Genomic DNA, 22,050 nt, shown 5'->3' on the forward strand with positions numbered 1-22,050 from the left:
CCTAGAAGCAATGAACAATAATTTCAGAGATATCATTACTGAGTGCACTGTAGAAGTAGGCGGTAGGATAGTTAGAGAGGATACTGGTAAGCTGTCTAAGGAGACAAAAGATTTGGTTAAAAAACGCCAGAGTATGAAAGCTTCCAATCCAACAGACCAGATAGAATTGGCCGAGATATCAAAGCTAATCGATAAGTGAAAGGTGGACGATATAAGGAAATATAACATGGATAAAATTGAGCATGCTGTAAAGAACGGGGGAAGCCTTAAAGCGGTAAAGAAGAAACTGGGCATAGGCAAAAACCAGATGTATGCGATAAGGGACACGGCGGGCAACGTCATCACGAATTTCAAGTAGCCGAGGCGTTCTATACAGATCTCTACAGTATCCAAAGTAGTCAGGACCGTAATGAGATTGGCTTTAGGGAAAAAGTCAGACATTCCACCAGTGATGAAGGTCGAGGTCAAGAAAGCGTTAGAAACTATAAGAAGGAGGAAATCAGCTGGAGAAGATCTGGTAACTACAGATTTGTTGAAGGACGGGGAGGGGGGATATCGTGCTAGAAAAACTGGCCACCCTGTATACACAGTGCCTGGTGTCATCAACGGTACCGGAACCATAGAAAAATGCAAACATTATCCTCATTCATAAGAAAGGGAACTCTAAGGACCTTAAAAATTACAGACCAATCAGCTTACTGTCTGTTACGTATAGGGTATTTACTAAGGTAATCGCTAATAGAATCAGGACAACCTTAGACTGCAATCAAGAAAAGGATCAAGCAGGTTTTCGGAAACGGTACTCTACTATCGATCATATCCATACCATAAATCAGGTGATAGAAAAATGCTCGGAATATAACCAGCCCTTATACATAGCATTCATTGATTACGAAAAAGCATTTGACTCAGTTAAAACCTCGGCGGTGATGCAGGCATTGCGAAATCAGGGGGTAGACGAGCCGTACGTGAAAGTGCTGGAAGATATATACAGTGGCTGCACAGCAACCATAGTTCTGCGTAAAGAAAGTAATAAAATTCCCATAAAAAAAGAAAAGGAGTTAGGCAAGGAGGCACAATCTCCGCAGCACTATTCGCAGCTTGCTTAGAGGAAGTATTCGGAGACTTGGAATGGGAGCAGTTAGGGATAAGGGTAGATGGAGAATACCTCAGTAATCTGCGATTTGCTGATGACATTGCCTTGCTAAGCAACTCAAGGGATGAACTGCACATAATGATTGATGACCTACACAGGAAAAGTAGAAAGGTCGGCTTGAAAATCAATATGCAGAAGACTAAGGTAATGTTCAACAGCCTCAAGAAGGAACAGCAGTTTACATTAGGTAGCGAAGTACTGGAAGTAGTAGGTGAATATGTCTACTTAGGACAGGTAGTAACCGCAGATCCTGACCAAGAAAAGGAAATAACAAGAAGAATAAGATTGGGACGGAGCGCATTTGACAAGCACTCGCAGATTATGACTAGCAGCTTACCGGTATCGCTCAAGAGGAAAGTATACAACAGTTGCATCTTACCTGTACTCACCTATGGGGCTGAAACGTGGAGGCTAACCAAGAGGGTTCTACTCAAGTTGAGGACAACCCAGAGAGCTATGGAACGAAAAATGGTAGGGGTAAGATTAAGAGATAGGAAGCTTGCAGAGTGGGTAAGAGAAATAACTCAAGTTACTGACATTCTAGTGGAAATTAAGAAGAAATGGGCATGGGCAGGACATGTAGAGCGAAGAGAGGATAACCGATGGTTGCTTAGGGTAACAAACTGGATTCCAAGGGAAGGAAAGCGTAGCAGGGGGCGGCAGAAAATTAGGTGGGCGGATGAGGTTAAGAAGTTCGCAGGGGTCAAGTGGATGCAGCTAGCACAGAACCGGGTTAATTGGAGAAATACGGGAGAGGCCTTCGCCCTGCAGTGGGTATAGTCAGGCTGATGATGATGATGATGTACTATACATCCACAAAGATCAGACAACATACGGGAAGTCATCGAGGCTTTCCATATCACAAAAAACCAGCAGAATTGCATCAGCAAACCGACTGTTTTCCTTTGTGATAAGGAGATGAATTTTCTTGACAGCGTTTGAGAGTGTTATGCGCAAATCGGGAAGGAATTTATGCTTTTCATTCCTTTGGTTGTTCTTTTATATTTTAAAATTTAGTTGTGAGTCCTGTGTCCCCTTTCTCTTTACATCATGAATTCATACTGAGTAGTCAACGTTTTGCTACAGCATACAGTTGTAAGCTGCGACATTAAATGGGAGACAAAGTACCACTTTAATCTGCATGGATTCTCACCTCTATCGAGCTGCCCAAGTTGGCGGCTCCTGCCATCACATCATGTGGTCTGTTATATTCTGTGTCCTCTCTACTCTATTTATTTTCGGTTTCTGCTCTGTGTATCGACTTTGACTGGATCCCGTCATCAGTGGTCACATGAGCCAAGGTGTACATATAGCTGACACTCCAACAATAAAAGGCTCTTTCAACATGGACTCCTGACGTACAACTCCCATCTCCCCTTCTTATGCAACATTGACGTACAAGGATGGTAGTAGGCCTAGCGGAATAGGGACATCCCCCAGTACATAAACTAACCGATGGCAGTCATCACCTTATAAAGCAATCCTCCCCAAAGCTTCCTTCATAGTAGCTTACAGCGTTTTTTCATTTGACGTTGACATATATATTTTAGTTCCAGCCCATTTTCAGCAAGTTCTGTGTGCATCACATGAAATCGAGTTTCACACTTCAGGCCGAACGACTCAAGGATGCTGGCTATCCTGTATCTGTGCTGACGGCTGTCGCAGAAGGCTTGCTTAAGCAGCTAGGGAAACACGAAAAGAGTGAACCTGTTCCCACCCCTGCCTCTGATGCTGGAGAGAAAAGGAATATGTGGTGGTGCTTTACATTCACCGCATAACATAAAGAGGATAGCAAGAAAGTTTGGTGAAGACATCGTTTTTACGGCACTTCGAAAACTGTCAAGTCTTTGCGCACGGATGAGCCAAAACCATAAGAAACCGGCTTGTAGCGTCAAACATGCAACTAAGTTCGTTGCTTGCAAAGTAGGTCAAGTCCCTCTAAGCTGTGGTTGCTTCTATATAGGCCAGACTAGCCTTAAGGGAACACGCTGCAACCTTTAAATCATCTCAATCTAACAACCTGCCTAAGCATTGTTTGAACTGCAAATGCCATCCACTTTTCGGAAAAACAAAACTTCTTGGCCGTTCTAAAGGACAACTAGCAAGAGAGCTTCTTGAGGCATCATTTATTCATACGTTAGGAACCGATAAATGCGTAAGTGAAATGTCGGTTGTTCTGGTGAAAAAGAAAGCTTTGTTTCTAAATGTAATTTCTTTCGTTGCTTCCAGTATTTTTTCCATGTTTTATCTGTCTTCGAGTGGCCCTAGATTATCTTGGTTCAGTCTGACTTATCTATCCCACTCATCCAAATTCAATGCATAGCTAAGCATGCGTACATGTTTTTTCAAGCTCGTACAGTTTCTTTTGCTTCCAATTTCAGTTGCAAGTTAGCACTCATCCTATGTGCTTCTCTTGTCCTCGTCTGAGTCGCACTAAGCCTCCCTGTTTTTTTTCAACTCAAGCAGTCACCTCATGAGCCACACCTGCTGACATGCCGCATTAGGCCCAGTTCACCACTGACTCAATTTTATCCAGTGAACTTTTCTACAAGTCACCGCAAATGTTTAAAGAATACAAAAGCCAAGTTTGCATCGCTCGCAGGGAGAAGACCGTAATCACGCCATACTATATGAAAGCTGGTTTTTGTTAGAGAGCAGCGAGGGTTTGACAAGAGAAAAATACTGCTCCTACAGTTTTTCCAAGTCTGTTCTACTTAAATTCTACTACATCCATTTCCGGCATGCATCAAGAATGTTCGTAACAAGGAAGGACAGAAACCTTCACCATTCTAGGTGCTTTGTCTGCTAGGCATTTTACTCCTGCCTTTCTTTTTTTACTCCTTTTGCTTTTACTCCTTTCTCTGGAACCCTTGCTGGATGAGCCGTGCTGCCATGTGTATCTTTCGAGCTCAGGAGTTATATTACTGGCCTGCAAATCCAAAGAAATGGCACTCCCTACTTTTTTTTTTCCCGGTATACATCTGCCGACCCCATTTTTGCAGCGTCCGTGTTGTGTCCGAAAATCCCATTCCAACAATGAATACAAGCTGAGCACATCGGTTGGTTCGAGAGCTTTATTACACTACACTGCGGGAGATGAAATTTACTTCTCTCGTGCCACGTCTCAATTTCAGACACGCCATGTCAGACTCGGTCATGGAAGACGTTTTCAAAACAGACAGCCATCTTAGAACATATTGTTGCAAAGAAGATCGCACTAGGCCAGCCATTAAATCATCGTTCGCCATGTTGTGCCATTTTCTTGCTTGTCACCACATAAATTTTGGTGAAGGTGCGGGGTATGTCATCCCCATCCTCACCTTGGAGCCTCGGCGCCATCCGTACGCCGGGTCTATCGGTCGAGAGCCCGTGAATATTGCTGCGCAGCTTTGCCTTAGCCCTTCCTGCCAAGACCTGACAAGCCGCAAGTACCGCTGCCCCGCCCCCAGCCCGGATCTGAAGACAAGGAGCACACACGAACGAGAGCAGACTAAAGATCCAAAGAACTGAAGGACACGAACATGCAACCCCCGCGCAAGCCGCCCGACGCAACCTCGAGCCATCAGTCCAATGGATGCTTTGGTGGTGGAGGGCTAAAGAGATCCAGGGGAGGCGAATCACCCAAGCATCATCGTGGTCACTGTTATCGTGGTGGCAAGCACACCACTCTCTTCTATCTTTCTTGAACTTCCTCACCATCACGTCACCACTGATTTCAATGAAGCGATCGGGATGATCGCTCGGTAGCCCCGGGAGTGTTGCAAAGGTCGGCAGTGGCGCGAGAGGAGCCCTCGCGCTAGGCCAGCCATTAAATCATTATTCACCCTGTCGCAATGTTGTGCTCTCTTCTGGCTTGTCGCCACGAACAATATCTCTGCTTTACATGACATGTGCTGCTATGCGACTATGCGCCTCTGAAAGAAATGCTCAGAGATCATTTCATGACAGGAGTGTCTTCTCTGAGAATTCAAGAAAGACTTTTGCTGGAAGGATCCAGTCACTTTTGCGATTGCGCGCTACATTGCAGTGCAGTACAAACAGGCTGTCCGTGATGCACAAGAATTTCTAGCACCTGTTCAACCTATCCAGCAAGCACTGTTAACCAGTCTAGTCTTATCACAAAGGTCAGCCCCAAGGCAATTTCACCCTCCTTTTTCTCCGCAAGAACCCATTTACCAACACTAACCTGTACCACAAGTATTAAGATTCTAACATCGTACAACTTGCAACAAGCTTCTCTGAGTTCTCACTGCTAAAGATGCAAGTCAACTAGACACACTGCCGCTGCATCAACTTGCCCTGCACAAGGAAAGAAAGACGGGATACATCACCTCCATCTGCAGACAACGCCTAGCAGTCCGAAGTCCAAGAGCATTACCAACAGCAAGACAAAAACATAACCCCAAAAAAGACAGGCCCCTACTGTGGTGACTCAAGTCAAGAAAAAAGTGGTGACGGATGGCGTTCATGATGGAAAACCCCCAACGACCACAAAGGAGGCCGGCACCCAGCTACTAAATCAACTGAAAGACATGTGAAGCAACCTCTAGAATATGCCTAGCACACACTGACCACGAATGCATTGGCCACCCCACGTTCGCTCACAGTCAGTCAGCAAAGTAGATGAGAGCCCAGCTCTCAAGAGAAAGGTTGTGTGTCTTATGTTTACATCTCTTCAAAACTATAGCCAAGGAGACCAGCACGTCGGGAAAAGCAGCCCTACTCACAAACAAGAATGTCCACCATGTCAGGCAGAGCGCCACAATTGAAGATGATTCTACAGAAAGTGAAACCCTCCCACCGAAGTGCAGTGATGTAAACGACTCTTCAGCCAGCCAGTGTGCCATTATTTTCAAGTAAGCAGTGGCCCGTACCAACACCACTGATGTGTGCAGTGCTACAGAGATGGACTCTCAGCAAATCAATAGACCAGGTCGGTGCCAACATGGCCACCGCCATGGCGTAAAGCGAGTGTGTATTGAGTGTACTGTAAACTAATAAATGTCTTCCATTGTGTAGTTGTTTGAGTGAGTGCCACGAGGAGAGAGGATGTGTATGTTTTAATTGTGTACTTATGAAAAAAGAAAATTATGAACGACCATTACGTTTCTTCTGTGTAAATTGCTACTATGAAATGTGTTCCTAAATTCAAAATTTCTTTGTCCTCTGTGCATGTGTAAAATGTTAGTGTATTTGTTCCTCCTTTTGTTTCCTCAGCAAAGGGAGAATATGTTTGAAGTCATATTTGCTAGCACTTTAACACACAAGGGACATAAGAAAGAAGAATGAACACATATTAATAGGACTGACGATAGTCTTCGACTGTCGTTTATTGAAGCAAAATGTCATATATACATTCTCAAAATGGTCATCACACATACGCAGTGGAGGTGCCACGCTTAGGGTATGATAGCTCTTTTTCAGACAGGTATTGAATAAAAAAGATCTTTTATGTCTATGAAAAAAGCAATATTGAACTGCAAAGATTCTCAGTGATTCTTAAGATAATTCACTAGCTCATTAGAGTTAGAAATCAAAAAAGGGTCCTTGCCACGACCCCCTTTCTGTTACAATCGTCCTCAGCGGTACATCATCTTTGTGTTTTCGCGGTGAAAAAAACGCTGAGCGCCGTTTCCTTACTGTCTTCTTCTTGCTCAAATTGTCCAATCCCATTTCTCAACACAACCTTAACACCTGTCTTTTTGCTTTGCGGCTCGTCATAGTCGGGGTAATGAAATTCTTAGTTATTGCCCTATTTGCCTTTCCTTCGTACAGATTGTTTGACATGACCACAAAACCACCTTCCTTATCTGCTACTAGTAGCTTAAGATTGTCCGTGCGTGATCTTTGATGCGGTTACTCACACTTTTTTTAGTTCTTTTCCTTCACAAAAGACATTCGACGCCTTCGAAAAGGCACCTTCCGTTGTCTTCTTTGTCGGGTTTACTTGAAACCTTCTTTACTACGGACAGTAGCTCCACAGAAGCCATCCTGGGCTCTGTACAGAACTTGGGGCACCCTTTCCACTTGCTTGCATGAATTCTTTTGTTTAGTCCTTTTCCATTTGCACAATTGTGAAACGCTTGTGGCCCACAGATGACACTTCACGGTTCCATGACGTGACCATCGCTTTGCTGGCTCCTGCATATGGTTCCACAGTTGCTGCATGCGCGAGCAAAACACCTTGCAGGTGATGCACCTGCCTCCACGTTTCAGCTCGCATGATTTTCATAATCCTAATTGCATGTCTTGAAGATGGTGACGCCGGAAAGAAGAAGGAACAAACTTCTGGAAGAATAAGCCGATTCCTGAGCACAAATAAAAAAGCGGCACGTTGCTACTGCGATGTGGTTGATGATTACACTTGAGAAATTAGAAGGTAACACAGGATAAAAGACAGGGCCCGTTGTACTAGAAATGATATTTAATAGGGCAGAAACTTGGGCAAGTTGGAAAGAGGGACATGAGAAAGAAGGACGAACACATATGAACAGGACTGACGCTAGCAAATATGACTTCAAATGCTTTCCAACTCGCCCAAGTTTCCGCCCTATTAGGAGAATATGTTATACTGTGTTTTCTCTGTGTTCTATTCACTTTCGGTTTCTGTTCTGTGGATTGTGCTCGTACTTGTTTGTGTCTTCGTTGGTGACTATTCCAACTTGCCAGAGACGGCTTTTAGTCAAGTGACATATTTAGTGCTAACAAAAAAATTGGGGCAACTTTCACTGTATGAGACACTGCTAGTCTGTGATTGTGCTCTAATCGGTGCTCGCACTCTCCTCTTATATGTGTGAGCGTGGGTGAAATTAAAGCCTCCCAGGAAACCAGTTTTTGAAATTCACTGTGCTGTCCCGATGGACCACGCTTTACTTTGTACATCATTCGCCTAGGTTTCTCCTCTAGTGTCGATGACACAGGTTGCAATGCACCTGTGCAGGGAAGAGTGGAAAGGTCTAATAAGGCTGGAGTCATTTCACAGTGTGAGTGCGATCACTCGCATCAGCTGACACTTGTCATTTGCATCTTCCTTACGGATAATATGTGCGCGAAACTGAGCAGAACGGCAATCGCTTCTGCCCACACAACTCAACCATCCTCTGCTGTTTTGCAACACAGGCATGTTAAAGAAAGGACTGGCTGCGCTGCCACTGCTAGACCTTCGCTTGAATCTTTCAAGGAAGCTCGTCTGGGGACGCAGCGATAAAAGCGAGTATCGAGATCTGCCCATGTTACGAAACTAAAATGCTTCACAAATTCAGACTGCAGACAGGCGCCGACCTCCATCATGTATTTACAGATTTCACACTGTCGCACTCAAGTGCAAACGTAGCAGATAGATGTTAATGCACCATCCCACGCTGCCGGTTCACATCCGAGTTGAAAGCACTCTGGCTGTTACAGGGTGCCCCTGAGTAAGTAATCGACAGTCAGAAATAAAACAGTGCATCACCAACTCGCCCGCTTAGCTATTCTGTTGAAAGTAATCGACCTACACGCGCTGAGTAAGTAACAATTTATCGCCCAGCGCGGCACAACTCCGCGCGATAGACAAAACATAGCCGGCGTCACTCACATTTTGAATGTCTCGCTCAGAAAGCCGACATTGGTCTTTTCCAACGATCAGCGAGAACCCGCAAGCAGGGTCCCTCGCAGCAGGCCGGCATCGTTGCCGCAGCCGTGATGACCGGCGCCATGTGCGCTGCTGAATTTCTGCGCCAGTTCAGCGTCCAGCCGTTCAGCCAGTGCAAGAAGCATAGAGTTTCTTACTCTATCCTAGAGGGAAAGCTGTGCTGCCGTCTATGGGAGTTTACATAAGTTTCCAGACGGCCAGTTCAGCCACCATGGGCGCTCAAAGCATCATGGGCTAGCATGGAGGAAGAAAAAAAGTTTTTTTCTTCCTCCATGTGGGCTAGGGACTCCTCTACATGGGCCGGAGACCTTGCAGAGAGCCGGCTCCGTGAACTGCGCATGCGCGCCCAGGACCAAAGTGGAAAGGATAAGTTGCTCTTCTGGACGGATGTGACGTCAAATAGCTTTTAGTGCTTGTTTTTTTCTAGAAGTGTAAGGAACTCTATGGAGCCGCCCAAAGTAATCAGACCATCTTTATTGGAATGCTCCGTCGCTTCTGCGCATGCGCCAGCTGAAAGAAGTGAGGAGGAATAACTTGCCGGACGTGACGTAAAACTTGTTTTACGTTTTGTTTGTAAAATGTCTGCCGCTTCTCGTCGCCGTTTCTAGCGATAGGCCGACAGATGGTCACGTGTCGCCGGCTCCGAGTCCGTGATCGCTCGCAAGCCGGACTTGACTGTGGCGATGGTGGCGGACGGGTTTCTTGGCATCGTAGTTAGAATATCGTAGCCGAGTGGCCGTGTGTGGCCGTGTTCCCAGGTGTTCCTTTCCACTTGTTATAATACTCCTTGAGCTTCGGCCTCGCGTACTGCTGTTCGTCAAGCGGCATGCTGTGATAGCACCGTCTCCGACCTGTGGACTCTGCGACGCTAGTTCTGCAATGCGTGTCAGCCCGCCCTTGTCGATGATACATGCCTGCAGTATGTTGCAAGTAACTGGCGTATTCAGCATTCCATGTACTTACTTGCATTTCCCGAAATTTATACGAGTCACTGCCTTTGGATCATCCGAAAGTACGTATACAATCGGACTGAGGTGTACAGCGCAAGTTACGCAACACATGGGATGCGAAAAAACATGGAATCTCGCTGTCATTTTTATCGTTGTCCTCGACTTCGACACCACTATTTAGTAGCAGTGGTAAACTTTAATCACCTGGAAATACCAGTATAAAAAGGCCGGTTGGAGACAAAATTGCCTCTCTATCCTGGATTTCAAGAGGTCGGTTAGTGTATCCGCAGGGCAATTGTTTTGCCATTTTCGTTGCCTTTATCGGATGTACAAACACGAATTCGGTGTCCAATTGATGCAGGCAGCTTGGCACAGCTAATCTATTATGAAGCTCCGGTGCGGTAGCCAGCCCGGGACTAACCGGGAAATAGAACCTCAACCGGGAAGGCCAGCTATTCATCACAGCTCTCAAGCGACTTGCTGCCGGCCTACTGGACTAGTCATGCAACCGTGGAATCCAGGTATATTTTCAAGTAAACTTCTGTACTTAGGAGTGCCAGGAGGCAGACCGCCCGCGTAAAGAAAAAATGCTCTCGACATCTCCCGACGCAGTCCTGCCTCTAGTTTTGCTCCTAAAGTTAAAGGCTCGAAGCGCGAGCTGTGAAAGTCCTGGTATTTTTGCACAGTATTTATCTTCCAGCTGCTCTAGCTCTAGACAGTTCTTGTATCTAATTCCTGTATTTTTTTTTTTATTTTTTTGTCTCAGAAAACATCCCACGACGTCCTATTCGATCGATGTTATTTCTACCTGCCCTGTTGTGCTTATCATTGTAGACAAGCATGTAGACTAGTGTTAAAACAATAAACAGTGCTGCGTTCGTGATTCCATCTTTGTCCAGTCATTGCCCTTGCGACTAGTTGCAGCATGCACCAAAAACAAAGTTTGCCAAGTAATTATTTCCTCTGCCTTAGGGAAAAAAGGCCAGCTGTGAAAGCTGCAAAGATATGGACTGATATCCCTTCATATTTTTTCACACAATCATGCTAATGATGTGTTGCATCTTCAAAGATCTAAGCAGTCTGCTTGCCAGCGCAAGACGGAACATTTATTGCGGACTGCATATTGGTTGTGTAGTGTCAAAATGCACACATGCATCTCGATTCCAGGTCATACAATACCCTCGGGTGGTCACAAATTACTCCAACTGTCATGATAACCAACTGCACCTATGGGATAAAAAATGGTATATGGACATAAATCATTGCAAGAGTAACAAAACTGCGTAAATTTGCACTGTTAAAAATATTAAACACTACACAGCGAAAGTAGTTTTGCTAGAACCATTGCTGTGACTGACATGGCAAACAGTGCTTGTTGCCTTTAGTGATGTGTTGAGCACAAGGCCTGCATGGAGATTTTAATCCTGTCCGTTAGGCGGAGTTATGTCCTGTTTTTGTTGTGTTGTCATGCATGCAGGCCAAGGTAATGCCATATGGTCCTTGGTTCCAACGCTGCAATTCTGAAAAAGTGACTGTCAACATAGGTCCGATGTACACCGTCCTACTGCTGACCGTGTATATTCCTAAGTGATGTCCAAGTCTTGGGCAGACACTAATCGACGCAGCTCACAAAGCAACATTCCTGCCAAGGTGATTGCTTACCATAAAAACCACATGCCATAGCTGCCATTCATGGCAGCCCAGAAGTAATGAAGTGCTGACGAAACATATTTCAGATGTTCAGTGAGTTTAGACAAGAGGGAGTTGTTAATATGGTTAATTAGTCACCAGTGAAATTTACACTGTATTTATTTTGTTAAACAAAGCTCCTTTTATGGAGTAAAACAAGCTAAAATTAGCCACAGGCACAAAGTAGGCAAATGGCAATACATATTGAAATACTTATTGTGAATTGTGTTTTATTGTCGGATTCCTTTGAAGGGACACTAAGGAGGATGGAAAGCAGTTTTCCTGTATCGCTAAGATACAGTGTTCTAATCTTAAAGAGACCACACGAGTCGCTTTGGGATGTTAAACCCCACAAACCAGTAAAGAGACCACTTAAAATGAAAGCAGAGGTTTTAAAAGGATGGAAAGACCAAGAAACAGAATAAAGATGCTGCCATTACCGGCCAATTTTGCAAGTAAAATGCATGCTTCCACACAGAAGTTTTGGTGCAGATTACTGCAAGATATATTGTGTCGTGAGCCACTCTAATGTGGCAGTGACACGTCCTTTTCAGCAAGGTCATCATGAATCGACTCATGGGAAGGCTTCCAATTTAAATTTTCTCACCAATAAATACTATATGCCACAAATGCTGCTGGACAACACAGCCATAATGAGAGAAATAATCAAATATTTACTGAGACCAATGACTCAATGGAGTTGTCCTCAGTGTCCCTTTAAAAGGGTGCACTGAAGCATTCAAGCAAAGTATGCACTGATGCATGTGAGAAAATATTCTGAGGTAACACAATCTTTGCTCTAACAGAAGACTGGCAACTTCACCACAAAGAGGGAAAACAGCTGCCTAGGTACACTGGTACAGCACATACAGCAATAGCAATAATTAGCAGACATGCATTGCAATTCACAGAATGTCACGAAATGTGGTCGCTAGGTTAAATGTAATAGCATTAAATGTGCAAGCATATTTTGCAGATTGCCGAGATTTATTTGTTGCTTCAATTATTTATTTCATATATACGGCAGCACCTTTGGTCAACAAAAAAAAGGGCGTGTAGGTGCCAGGAAAGGGGTCAGATTAGATGTGCTAGGTTTTTCTCCTGGAGGAGCTAGGAGAGAATCATTCTCCTGTAACCAGTTGACGGTGGATTCATCCAAATGAGAAGGTCCGATGTTCGACGACCCAAAAGTTACCTAAACGGGCATCTCTGCCAGCCGTCGACCAGAGCATATGCAACAGAGGTGGTCATGTGTAGCCTAAGCACGGACATCTGCACGAAAGAAGGAAAAAAAAAAAAAGCTCACATTTTGGGTATCACATCAAAAATATGTGTAAGCCCACTCAGCAACCAAAAATGACATACACTGTGCATGCATACAACGCATGAATATGTCAGCGCAACTTAACAGTGTTGGCCGTTTATGTCATATCGTAATTATGGTGCAGTGAGGCTTGCTGATGAATTAAACAGGCTCTATTCATCACAAACCTCTCAGCAGCACCTTCCCACAATCAGTGTCCTGACCTTTCAATAAGACAGCTTTCTCCTCCTCGCATTGCTAGAATGCATCAGAACGTTCTTGCTCACAGCATATAAATACGATCAATATGATAATGCTCACCATGAATGTCATTACGGTTTCTTCCCCTCCCCCCTTATCATCTGCCTGTACTGTATGCACAGCTCTCTTGACCTATCCACATCCAAATGAGAACAACTTAAGGGAATAGTGAGGGCAAAATGAACTTGGTCTATACCAATAAATTGCTGTGTTCTAATAATGAAACACAGGCTTTTTCTATGGTAGAAGTTTTATAGATTACAAAAGCATGGAAACTAAAATACAGCTAAGCCACCAATGATCACTTTTGTAAGTAAACCGCGGTGACGTTACTTAATGTTTACTCCGGCAGATCTCCAATGCACGACTACACAGCCGTTCACTACTGATTGATGATAAGTGTGTTTTGCAGCATGAGCTGCATCTCGTAAGGATTAAGGGGACTCTCCTGGAGAAATTTGTGATGGCTACATGACATTTTCTGAATTGTGACCATGTGGTCTGTGCATGTACAACAGTATGGTGCATGCGCAGAAATAAAAATTGCCTGCAAGCAAATTTCTGGTCTGAAGCCCTGAGGCACTAAAGCCACTCTCTTGTCGTCGGAGTGTGACGCCACGCACCATGTGATGGGTGCATAATAAAAAGCATATAAATGGCACACGCCTACGAATGTGATTTGAACTCATGGCAAGCTACACAGGTCAGATTCTCTGGGCGCTGCATTAAACAACTAAGCTATAGCTTCACCTTGACATCGCACGCATTATACAGCCACTTTCTCATGCTGTGCATCACTGTCTTCATCAACTTCCACTTGTGCACAGTTTAGTCACAAAGCAAGACCATGCAGACAGAAAACATTTTAACATGTGGTCACTGAAAAAAAAAAAAAAAAAAATCGTCTAATGCTCATTTCATATGCCTTAGGGAAACCCTCCAAGGTTAAGCAGACTTGCAATAAAAAGTGATTACTCACTGCCATTCAACCGATGGCAGCCCTATTGCTACAAGAAAAGATATGCAGCTTTTTCAACCAAAGAGGTTTTGATAAAGCTGCATAGCTTTCCTTTGCAGCCTTATCGCTGTGCTTTGGTGGATGCTTATGAGTAATTACTCCCTTATTCCACTAGTCTTGTAGGTCAGAGGGGAAGGGGGCTTCCATCGGCCGAGTCCGTAACTCTATCTTCTTGGGCAGCCATGCTGTGCTACAGGCCACAACAATTTTTCAGACTGTTCTACGCCATTTCTGTGTGAGCAAAACTTACTGCCTTCTTGTCGTTGTTTTATTCGTGCTGCGAATGGGTTTTACTCTACAAGTAGTTTGTTTGGTCATGACACCACAGGTGCAAATCAAATGTTGCATTTTGATTGTTTTCAGAGTAATAAATGCACCTCTTGCTGCAAAAAAAATATCAACCAACCTGGAAGAACCCACACAACGATTTTTTTTTAGATGAGTAGGATGAAGCTGTCTGCAGTGTCCCTTTAGGGAAGCAGCAGTGCAAAACTTAAATAACTGAAAGGATGTAAAAGCTGAGAAGCTAATCTCTATCTAATCGATAACTTAGACAAAAAAAATTTAGTTGCTGCACATTAGTCCCATAGGCATCTGTACTTCAGTGAACCTTCGAAGTTTACTACATTCCTTTTTTTTCGTTTTGTTTTTTTGTTTACATACTGCCCATCGAAATTTCTCAGCTGTGTACAGCCCAGCCAAGGAACTGAGTGAAGGCATTCCTTTCATTACAACTTCTCAAGAAATGCAACTGTGGGTGCGTTTTCTCTAATTCTGTCTGCTTTCTTGCTAAACATATGAAATTTCTAATAGCACTTAGCCATACAACAAGGGGAAGTTTGCTGCTGGAGAAGAGTAAAAATACTGGCATATTTCTGTAGATCTTTCCCTGTGATGACAATAGTAACAGAATATCTGTTTTGCAGGAATTTATATTTTCTCTAAGCTGGGGACGGTGGCGGTATTGCTATGGGCAAAATATTTTTCTTAGCTGTGGTAGATATGGCCAGCCTTACTTAACTAATAGCTATTTTTAAATTAGTAACTGAGTGCTTTAAACTATAGCTGTAATGAAACATTATTCGTCTTATTTAAATCACCTTCAGGGGCTCCCCCACGCAGAGGAGAGGAGAGGTGTCAAAACCTGGGAATTCACGAAGTGCTTGCAAGAGTATGGACGGAGGTCTGGTTCCACCTGGAGCGGGCATGTCGCCTCTTTAACGAGCAGTTCTCGGAGCTGTGGTGTCGGCCGCCTGTTTGTTTGTTGTTTTTTTTAAATATCTAGGTTTGGGGGCGTGACATGGATGGTATAAGTAGGATAGACCTTAAAGAAAACAGCAGTTGCTAACAATGACCAATGAATGTTTCCCGGCATGTGTTTTACTCCACTGAACGGTAAACAATCAATGTGTAAGTACACCAAACAAGCAAGAAGCATTGAGAGTATTCTTCAGCTGGTAATTTTGTCTGATGGTTAGCTTCTTATTTAGATAACCAGAAAGACCTTAAACAGACTATTTTCTGTGACGAAGAAATTGTGCATGGCAGTTACTGCAGACTTAAGTTGTATCCGAGACTATAGAGAGGAAGCAGTTGTTATATTTATTTTTGTTGATGTGTCGCATAGGACAAGCAATATTTATGACTCCGACATTGATGAGAAATTGCAAATGAACACTTTACACAAGGGCAGAGGTCGCACTTATGAAAAAAAAAAAAAAAGAAACTAAAGAACAAGGACTACATAAAATGTGTTGAGAAACTATATGGCATTTCAGGTTACTAGCAAACCTAAGAATGCTGCAAAACATGTGCACCTTTGCACCAGGATATAACAGATCAACATAAAGCTATACACGTGCAGCCTTTTATGCAATGCACACAGAAATTCCCAGTGCTCCTGCTGCTATTGGAATAAACGGTAGAATTTCACCCCTGGTGGGCACTTCACGCAGGTGCATTGAGCATCCAATGATGCAATATTGTATGCGTGACATTGCGAAATCCTTACAACTGCAAACATACTGCCTTATGCCGCCGTGAAACAGCAAGGCATAGGCTTCCGCTGGGGATCACATAGCGTCGCTTCCATCTTGTGGCATGATTGTTATACTTGCACCGTGGCTCTGTCGCTTTGAAGTTAGGATTGTTATTGTATTCGCCATACTCTCTTTCATGAGGAAGTCATAGTTTCTTCCACCATAAGCCAGCTAAAGACAATGTGTCCCTTTGCATACATGCTCGTCTCCCAGCGCTATTAATAAAATTCTCAGTAGTGTGCAAAAAAAAAAAAATAACAAAATATCTTAAAAAAACAAGGGGGCTGTACATACCCCTTAGGTTGTGTGTTGGGCATCACTGCATCACTGACCTTCATTTTAATGGTGGGCTCGTTACTGCCCGCTATCTAGGCAGCGGGCAGTTACATCATCTTTTACTGTCAAGTTTCAAAGCAATATTCAGAGCAACATTCCTATTTCGAAAATTTACATTTTAAAATGTCCTGCCGTGTTTCTTACCCCTAAAGCTAGGTATACTTTTTTTATTTGGACGCGGAGTGTTCGACTGCCACAAAGAAAATATAGTTGAAAAAAAAGTCGGCAGACTGTCCTTCAGATGTGAAGCATTTGCTGCATTGTACAGAAAATGCTTTGGACTTCTGCACACTATGCCATTTCATACACAACATGCAATGCTGCCAAAGGCAGTATGCCTGAGTACCGACTGCATTCGTGCCTGAGAAACAGTTTGTCCTACATCCAAGTCCAAAGTGCAGACATGGATCGTCCAACTGAGCTATGGAGACATCTATCTTAACACTGAGCGTATTCATCAGTGCCACCCTTGACTACAGCAACGGATGCAGAATTACCAGCATTACCGTATCTGTCATGTGGAATGTGATGAAACAGCGAAGCAGTGTGAGAACCTCCTTATAGTGCCAATGGCATCAAGACTACCAGAACAGAAGCTGTCATTAAGTTACTGGCCAGACAACAGAAAGGAAATCAGCAGCTCTTTATGTAGCCAACAGCCACTGTGACTAAACAATGTTGAGGAGAATGTTTTCTCTTCTTAGTTCGTAGTTCTGGTAAGTGGAGAATGAGGTGTGCTCTTTTTTTCTTTTTTTTACCAGACAGACTATATGAGAGAAAATAAAACAATCCTACTCACTGAAAATGAGGTTCAGTCATTTATTCGTCTTAATAAGCTTTGGCGGGTCGCGATGGTTCGGTACATACATCGCCACTAACTGCTCAGATGCTTTAAACTGGAGGAGGAGTCAAGAAAATGTGCAATAAGGAACTGTGACATCAAAGTTACACAGGCCTACGCGAATGATATATAACAACACGAGCCCTTTCAAAGCAGTTATTTTCATAGCTGCAGATAAATCAGGTCATAAATGTACGGCACTGCAGTGTTCTAAAAGGTGAGAGAATTGTTATTTTGAATCTATGGAGCGTAGATGATTTTGGTGCACGAAATGCTGTTTTAAATACAAGAAAGGTTATACACATATATTTCATGCAGAACTTTACAACGAACAAAACATTTTAGAAATGTTGCAAACAAGGTCCAGCCATATGTATACATTGAGCATTATCGGCAGGTGGCCAGCTTCCACGATACACACGTCTTAGGATCCGGGATTTAGAAATGGCATGAACAGTCGTTCCTTCAGGAAGAACGTTAGTCACTACTTGACTAACGTTCTTCCTGAAGGAACACCAACCGGAACGACGCCCCTTTTTATACTGGTATTTCGAGGTGATTAAAGTTTACCACTGCTACTAAATAGTGGTTAAGTGGTGTCGAAGTCGAGGACAACGATAAAAATGACAGCGAGATCCCATTCGACTACGCACTCGATCGGAGACGAGTTTGTCGCATCCCATGTGTGGCGCTACTTGCGCTGTACACCTTACTTCCGGATGATCCAAAGGCAGTGACTCGTGTAAATTTCGGGAAATGCAAGTAAGTACTTGCGACATACTGCAGGCATGTTCCATCGACAAGAGCGGGCTGACACGCATTGCAGAACTAGCGTCGCAGAGTGCACAGGTCGGAGATGGTTAAGAGAACGCATGGGAATATCACAGCTTGCTGCTTGACGAACAGCAGTACGCGAGGCCGAAGCTCAAGGAGTATTATAACAAGTGGAAAGGAACACGTACGGCCACACGGCTACGATATTCAAACTACAATGCCAAGAAACCCGTCCGCCACCATCGCCACAGCCATGTCCGGCTTGCGAGCGATCACGGACACTGGACGAGAAGCGGCAGACATTTTACAAACAAAACAAAACAAGGCTACGTCACATCCGGCAAGTTATTTCTCCTCACTTCTTTCAGCTGGCGCATGCGCAGAAGCGACGGAGCATTCCAATAAAGAAGGTCTGGTCCCAAACCATAGTGCTTAGAATATATTGGCTAGTGTGCCGACCGAGGCCTCCCGGGTGGCACCATGAGCGATGAATGCCGGCGGCTGCCGCCAGGAGCGCTGCAAACTGGGTGGGTACCAGCCGCGCTGTCTGCTGCCTACCGCGCTCTCACATCTTCGGCAAGCGGGCTGCTTGCACTGCATTTCAGCTCTAATTAAGTCGCAACAGACCTCAGTTATAACTGAAGCCGCTGACTACAAGTTTCAGGCTGCGTGTTTTGTCTTGGACTGGAAGCGGCGAACGTATTTAACGCTTCTTGCTTGCGAAGGCTTCTGCGAAGTTTGAGCATCTTAGTCCCGGACATCCCGTGCTCACAAACGGAAACCCAGAATTTATATTCTAACAACAATTAAAGCAATTGACAAGCAAAGCAACAATTGATATAAAATATATTTGTAATCTCTGGAACAAAGTGAAATGCTTCATTTTAATGACATATGGTTCTTTCTGCGCACTGTACACTTGCTGACAAGTAAACACGTACGCGCAGTTTTATTTATATATTGTATATGCGAACAACACAGGAAACAAAGTCACGCAACACTCCTCTTATGTATATGTAATAACAAACACAGGCACATGTGGCAGAATTGGAACAGCAGAGCACAAACGAGGAACCTTTACTTACAGCTGCTAAGGTACATATCGCGGCCTGTGATTGCACACAAGGTTTTGCCGAAGTCACCATCTTTTGAATGAAGAAGCTGACGAAGGTTTTCTCTCTCTCAGGCACACAATATGCACGAGACGCGGCCGGTTCATCGCGAGGAAGCTCGTTGGTGAAACATGCGCCTAATATATAACTGCATCCATATGACATATGTGCAGCGCAAAAGAACAATCGAGGGACACAGAAAAGGTACACAACACAGGTGCTGTCTGTAGCGCCTGATTGTGTACACTCTGTGCTGCACACTGTCATGGAGCACCGTTACCGACTCGCCCAATTGTTTCCATCCTTGTGAATATAACTGCATGCTCTAAAAATGGTTTTCGCCAACAAGAGCAGTTGCCGTTTGCCTTCCGTCATTTCTTGCTTCGTTCCCATTGTACAGAATGCGTGCTTACGTAGCATCAGATAGCGCAGTAATACGTACGCTCCTTGTTCTAGCGGTACCCCCGTTTGCCAAAAAAGCAAGTCTTCTCTGTGCACCACCGCTTTCTCTTTGGCATTTTTCTCTGCACTTTCGTGAGAGGCACTGGGGAAACAACAATCGGGAACCGCGCTTCACCACTGGCGACACAGTAAAAAAAGAAGGGATACAGGCGAGCACAGAACGCGCGCACGAAACGCGAAAAAAAAAAAAACAAAAAAAAACGATGCAATCGTCGCCGAGCAGGTAGAAGTGCGGAACGACTCGCATGAGCAAACACCTACACCGTAAATAAACTGCTGCACCTTCGTGAAAGCAAAAGACGCGCAGAAGCAGGTTTAACACGCACGCACAAGCGCACAACACCAACAGATTGCCGTATTCTGAAGCGAGAAAAACTGCGTCGTCTGCTCAGGTGGTACCCTCCCGACAAGCAGCGCCCTCTGCCGCTAACGATTGGCTTTCATTGCAAATAGCGCCATCCTCGCCCATAGGGAAGCGCGGGCGCTCGTCACACTAGCCAATATATTCTAGGCACTATAGCTACAGTGACTAGAATACTAAAGTGTGATTACCGCCAAGCGGCGCCTATGGGGAGCATTGAAGCCGTCTGGTGATGCTTCCGCTAGATGGCGCACCTTCTCGCTTACACGTCAGGTCGGCGCACGACACGCGTGCTTGAACCCTGGAGTGTGCACGGGATGTGGGCGCTTTGCGTTGTTTTTTGGTGCAAATTCTGCCTCACGGTGTAGGATGAGCCGGCGACAAAGTCATTGTTTTGTACCTCGTTACAAAAGCGGGTACAAATCGTACTAGGAATAGTTGTTCTGTGTGCGAAATTATTGAAAGGCGCAACGCTGCTGTTTGCGAGCTGCTTTGGAAAATAATTGCTGTTACGTCAGCTTTGGCACGTTATTTACGGCACAACTGCTAATGTTAATTGATAGAACGATCGTGGGTGGCCCTTTTGCACGGCGTGTTCCGGACCATTTTTCTGATTGTGCCTTGATATACATGTGTCAAAAACCGTTTCAAGGAAAATAATCATAAGGTGAGGCTGTGCCCATCGTTTAGCACTGTCATAAAGGCGACGACATATAACGATCAAGGGGCTGCGGCCACTGCCATGTGAGGAGCCTGATGACCTGACGGCCAGTTCTGAACATAAACTGGCTTTTAATCACATACATGCACGCATGGACTTTTCTGTTACGTCATAAAGGTTCGTGAGATCAGTGGGGTATCACTGAATGTAGCGCGCAGTGTGCGCCTAACCGCTGATCTGGATCTCCTGGGCGCCGATCGAGGAACGTATACAATGCAAAGAAGGTATCGGGAAACTTGTTAGCAAGGTAACACAGCACACTAATAGAACACTAAATGAATTCACAGGTAATATAAGTGATAACATAACATACATCAAACGCAGCGCTGGTAAGCGCATGAGGTCTGGAAGAAATATATCACAACGTCATTTCAACAGCACTTTGGAAGCCAGGTGCACAAACTACATCATTCGGAGGCTTATTCCAGTCCAGAATTGTTTTAGGGAAAAACGAATACTTAAATACATTAATGTGGCATTGATAACTCAATCTTTTTCGTGTTGTCTAGTATCTCCGAAATGTAATATGGCTGCTTTAGATAAGTGTTTTTATTAATACCGGTACAATCATTTAAATGCTGCACAAGAACTTCAGCCAGTAGATTTTTCTTCGGGTTGCTAAAGTCTTCCACCCAATACGGTCGCGAAGTTCAGAGCTCTTGATACGAAAATGATAACTGCCAGTTATTTAAATAACGCCGCTGAAGAACTGAAAAACAAAACAAAAAAAAATTAACAAATGGCGGTAATTTAGAAATTTTCCCAATACTTCAGTGCATGCTAATCAATTATAGAATGAAATTTCGTTGTGCAGCAGAGGTGTTTCTTCTTGTCTCACAGAAGAAGAACAGCCAAATTAAGCAGCCCAGGCAAAATCAGTAGCGAAGCAAGACAGTAACTGCGAAAACAAAATTACTACTATCCCTAAGTGATTCTTCAGCTGCTCACTTATCTATTCGGAAAACAACAAAATTCACGGTGAAAAAAAATTCAGGTGTGGTTTACTAGCACGGATATACATGCAATGTTTACAGCTCATGTTTAGAAAAGTATTGCCTCCTGTAGCTTTGTTATGCCATGCCTTGGCACGCTTAGCTAAGTACCTGATAGTTCCTTGGGTTTTCATTAGGATTAAGGAGACCTAATTAACGTCTTTAGTGCCACTGTGTGATATAGGATGAAGCCAACGACCTTCGATCAAAGCGCAGCTTGAAAGACTGGCAGCTTAATACGTGAAAAAAAAAAAAAGAAAACTGAGTACCGAAATTGTGGAGTGGTCTATCTAGCACTGTGGCCAGCAAAGTTAATCTTTTTACCTCGGCCCGTGTCTGGTGGCAGTTACTGGCGGCAAGCTTTTCTTTGAGTGATTGCTAAAAGGAGGTTTTAAAGCCACC

At 44.2% G+C, this 22,050-nt stretch overlaps 1 protein-coding gene and 1 long non-coding RNA gene across 5 annotated transcripts in view; one reads left to right on the top strand and one right to left on the bottom strand.

Annotated features, from left to right (window-relative positions):
• Miga (mitoguardin) overlaps positions 1–8,968 on the bottom strand; it is a 272,249-nt gene extending 263,281 nt beyond the window's left edge. The window contains exons 1-2 of one of the 3 annotated variants that reach the window (XM_084607736.1): positions 8,733–8,968; positions 4,477–4,612 (exon numbers count right to left, since the gene is read on the bottom strand). In XM_084607736.1, coding sequence (XP_084463862.1) covers positions 4,477–4,495 — 19 coding nt within the window. In that variant the 5' untranslated portion in view covers positions 4,496–4,612; positions 8,733–8,968. The remainder of the gene's footprint in view (positions 1–4,476; positions 4,613–8,732) is intronic. The other 2 variants (XM_084607734.1, XM_084607735.1) reach the window with 2 other exon arrangements.
• A 336-nt stretch (positions 8,969–9,304) lies between these two features.
• On the top strand, positions 9,305–16,285 carry LOC146187529 (uncharacterized). 2 transcript variants are annotated; one of them, XR_014708262.1, is made up of 3 exons: positions 9,408–10,260; positions 14,694–14,767; positions 15,117–16,285. It is a non-coding gene; the product is annotated as an uncharacterized LOC146187529 (long non-coding RNA). The 2 variants fall into 2 exon arrangements; XR_014708263.1 differs by lacking the exons at positions 14,694–14,767; positions 15,117–16,285 and adding an exon at positions 10,506–10,625 and having other exon boundaries at positions 9,305–10,260.
• The last annotated feature ends 5,765 nt before the right edge of the window (positions 16,286–22,050 follow it).

Source organism: Amblyomma maculatum, chromosome 6 (assembly GCF_055883805.1).
Source record: "Amblyomma maculatum isolate TAMU_Amacu chromosome 6, ASM5588380v1, whole genome shotgun sequence".
In the NCBI taxonomy this organism is placed as follows: Eukaryota; Metazoa; Arthropoda; class Arachnida; order Ixodida; family Ixodidae; genus Amblyomma; species Amblyomma maculatum.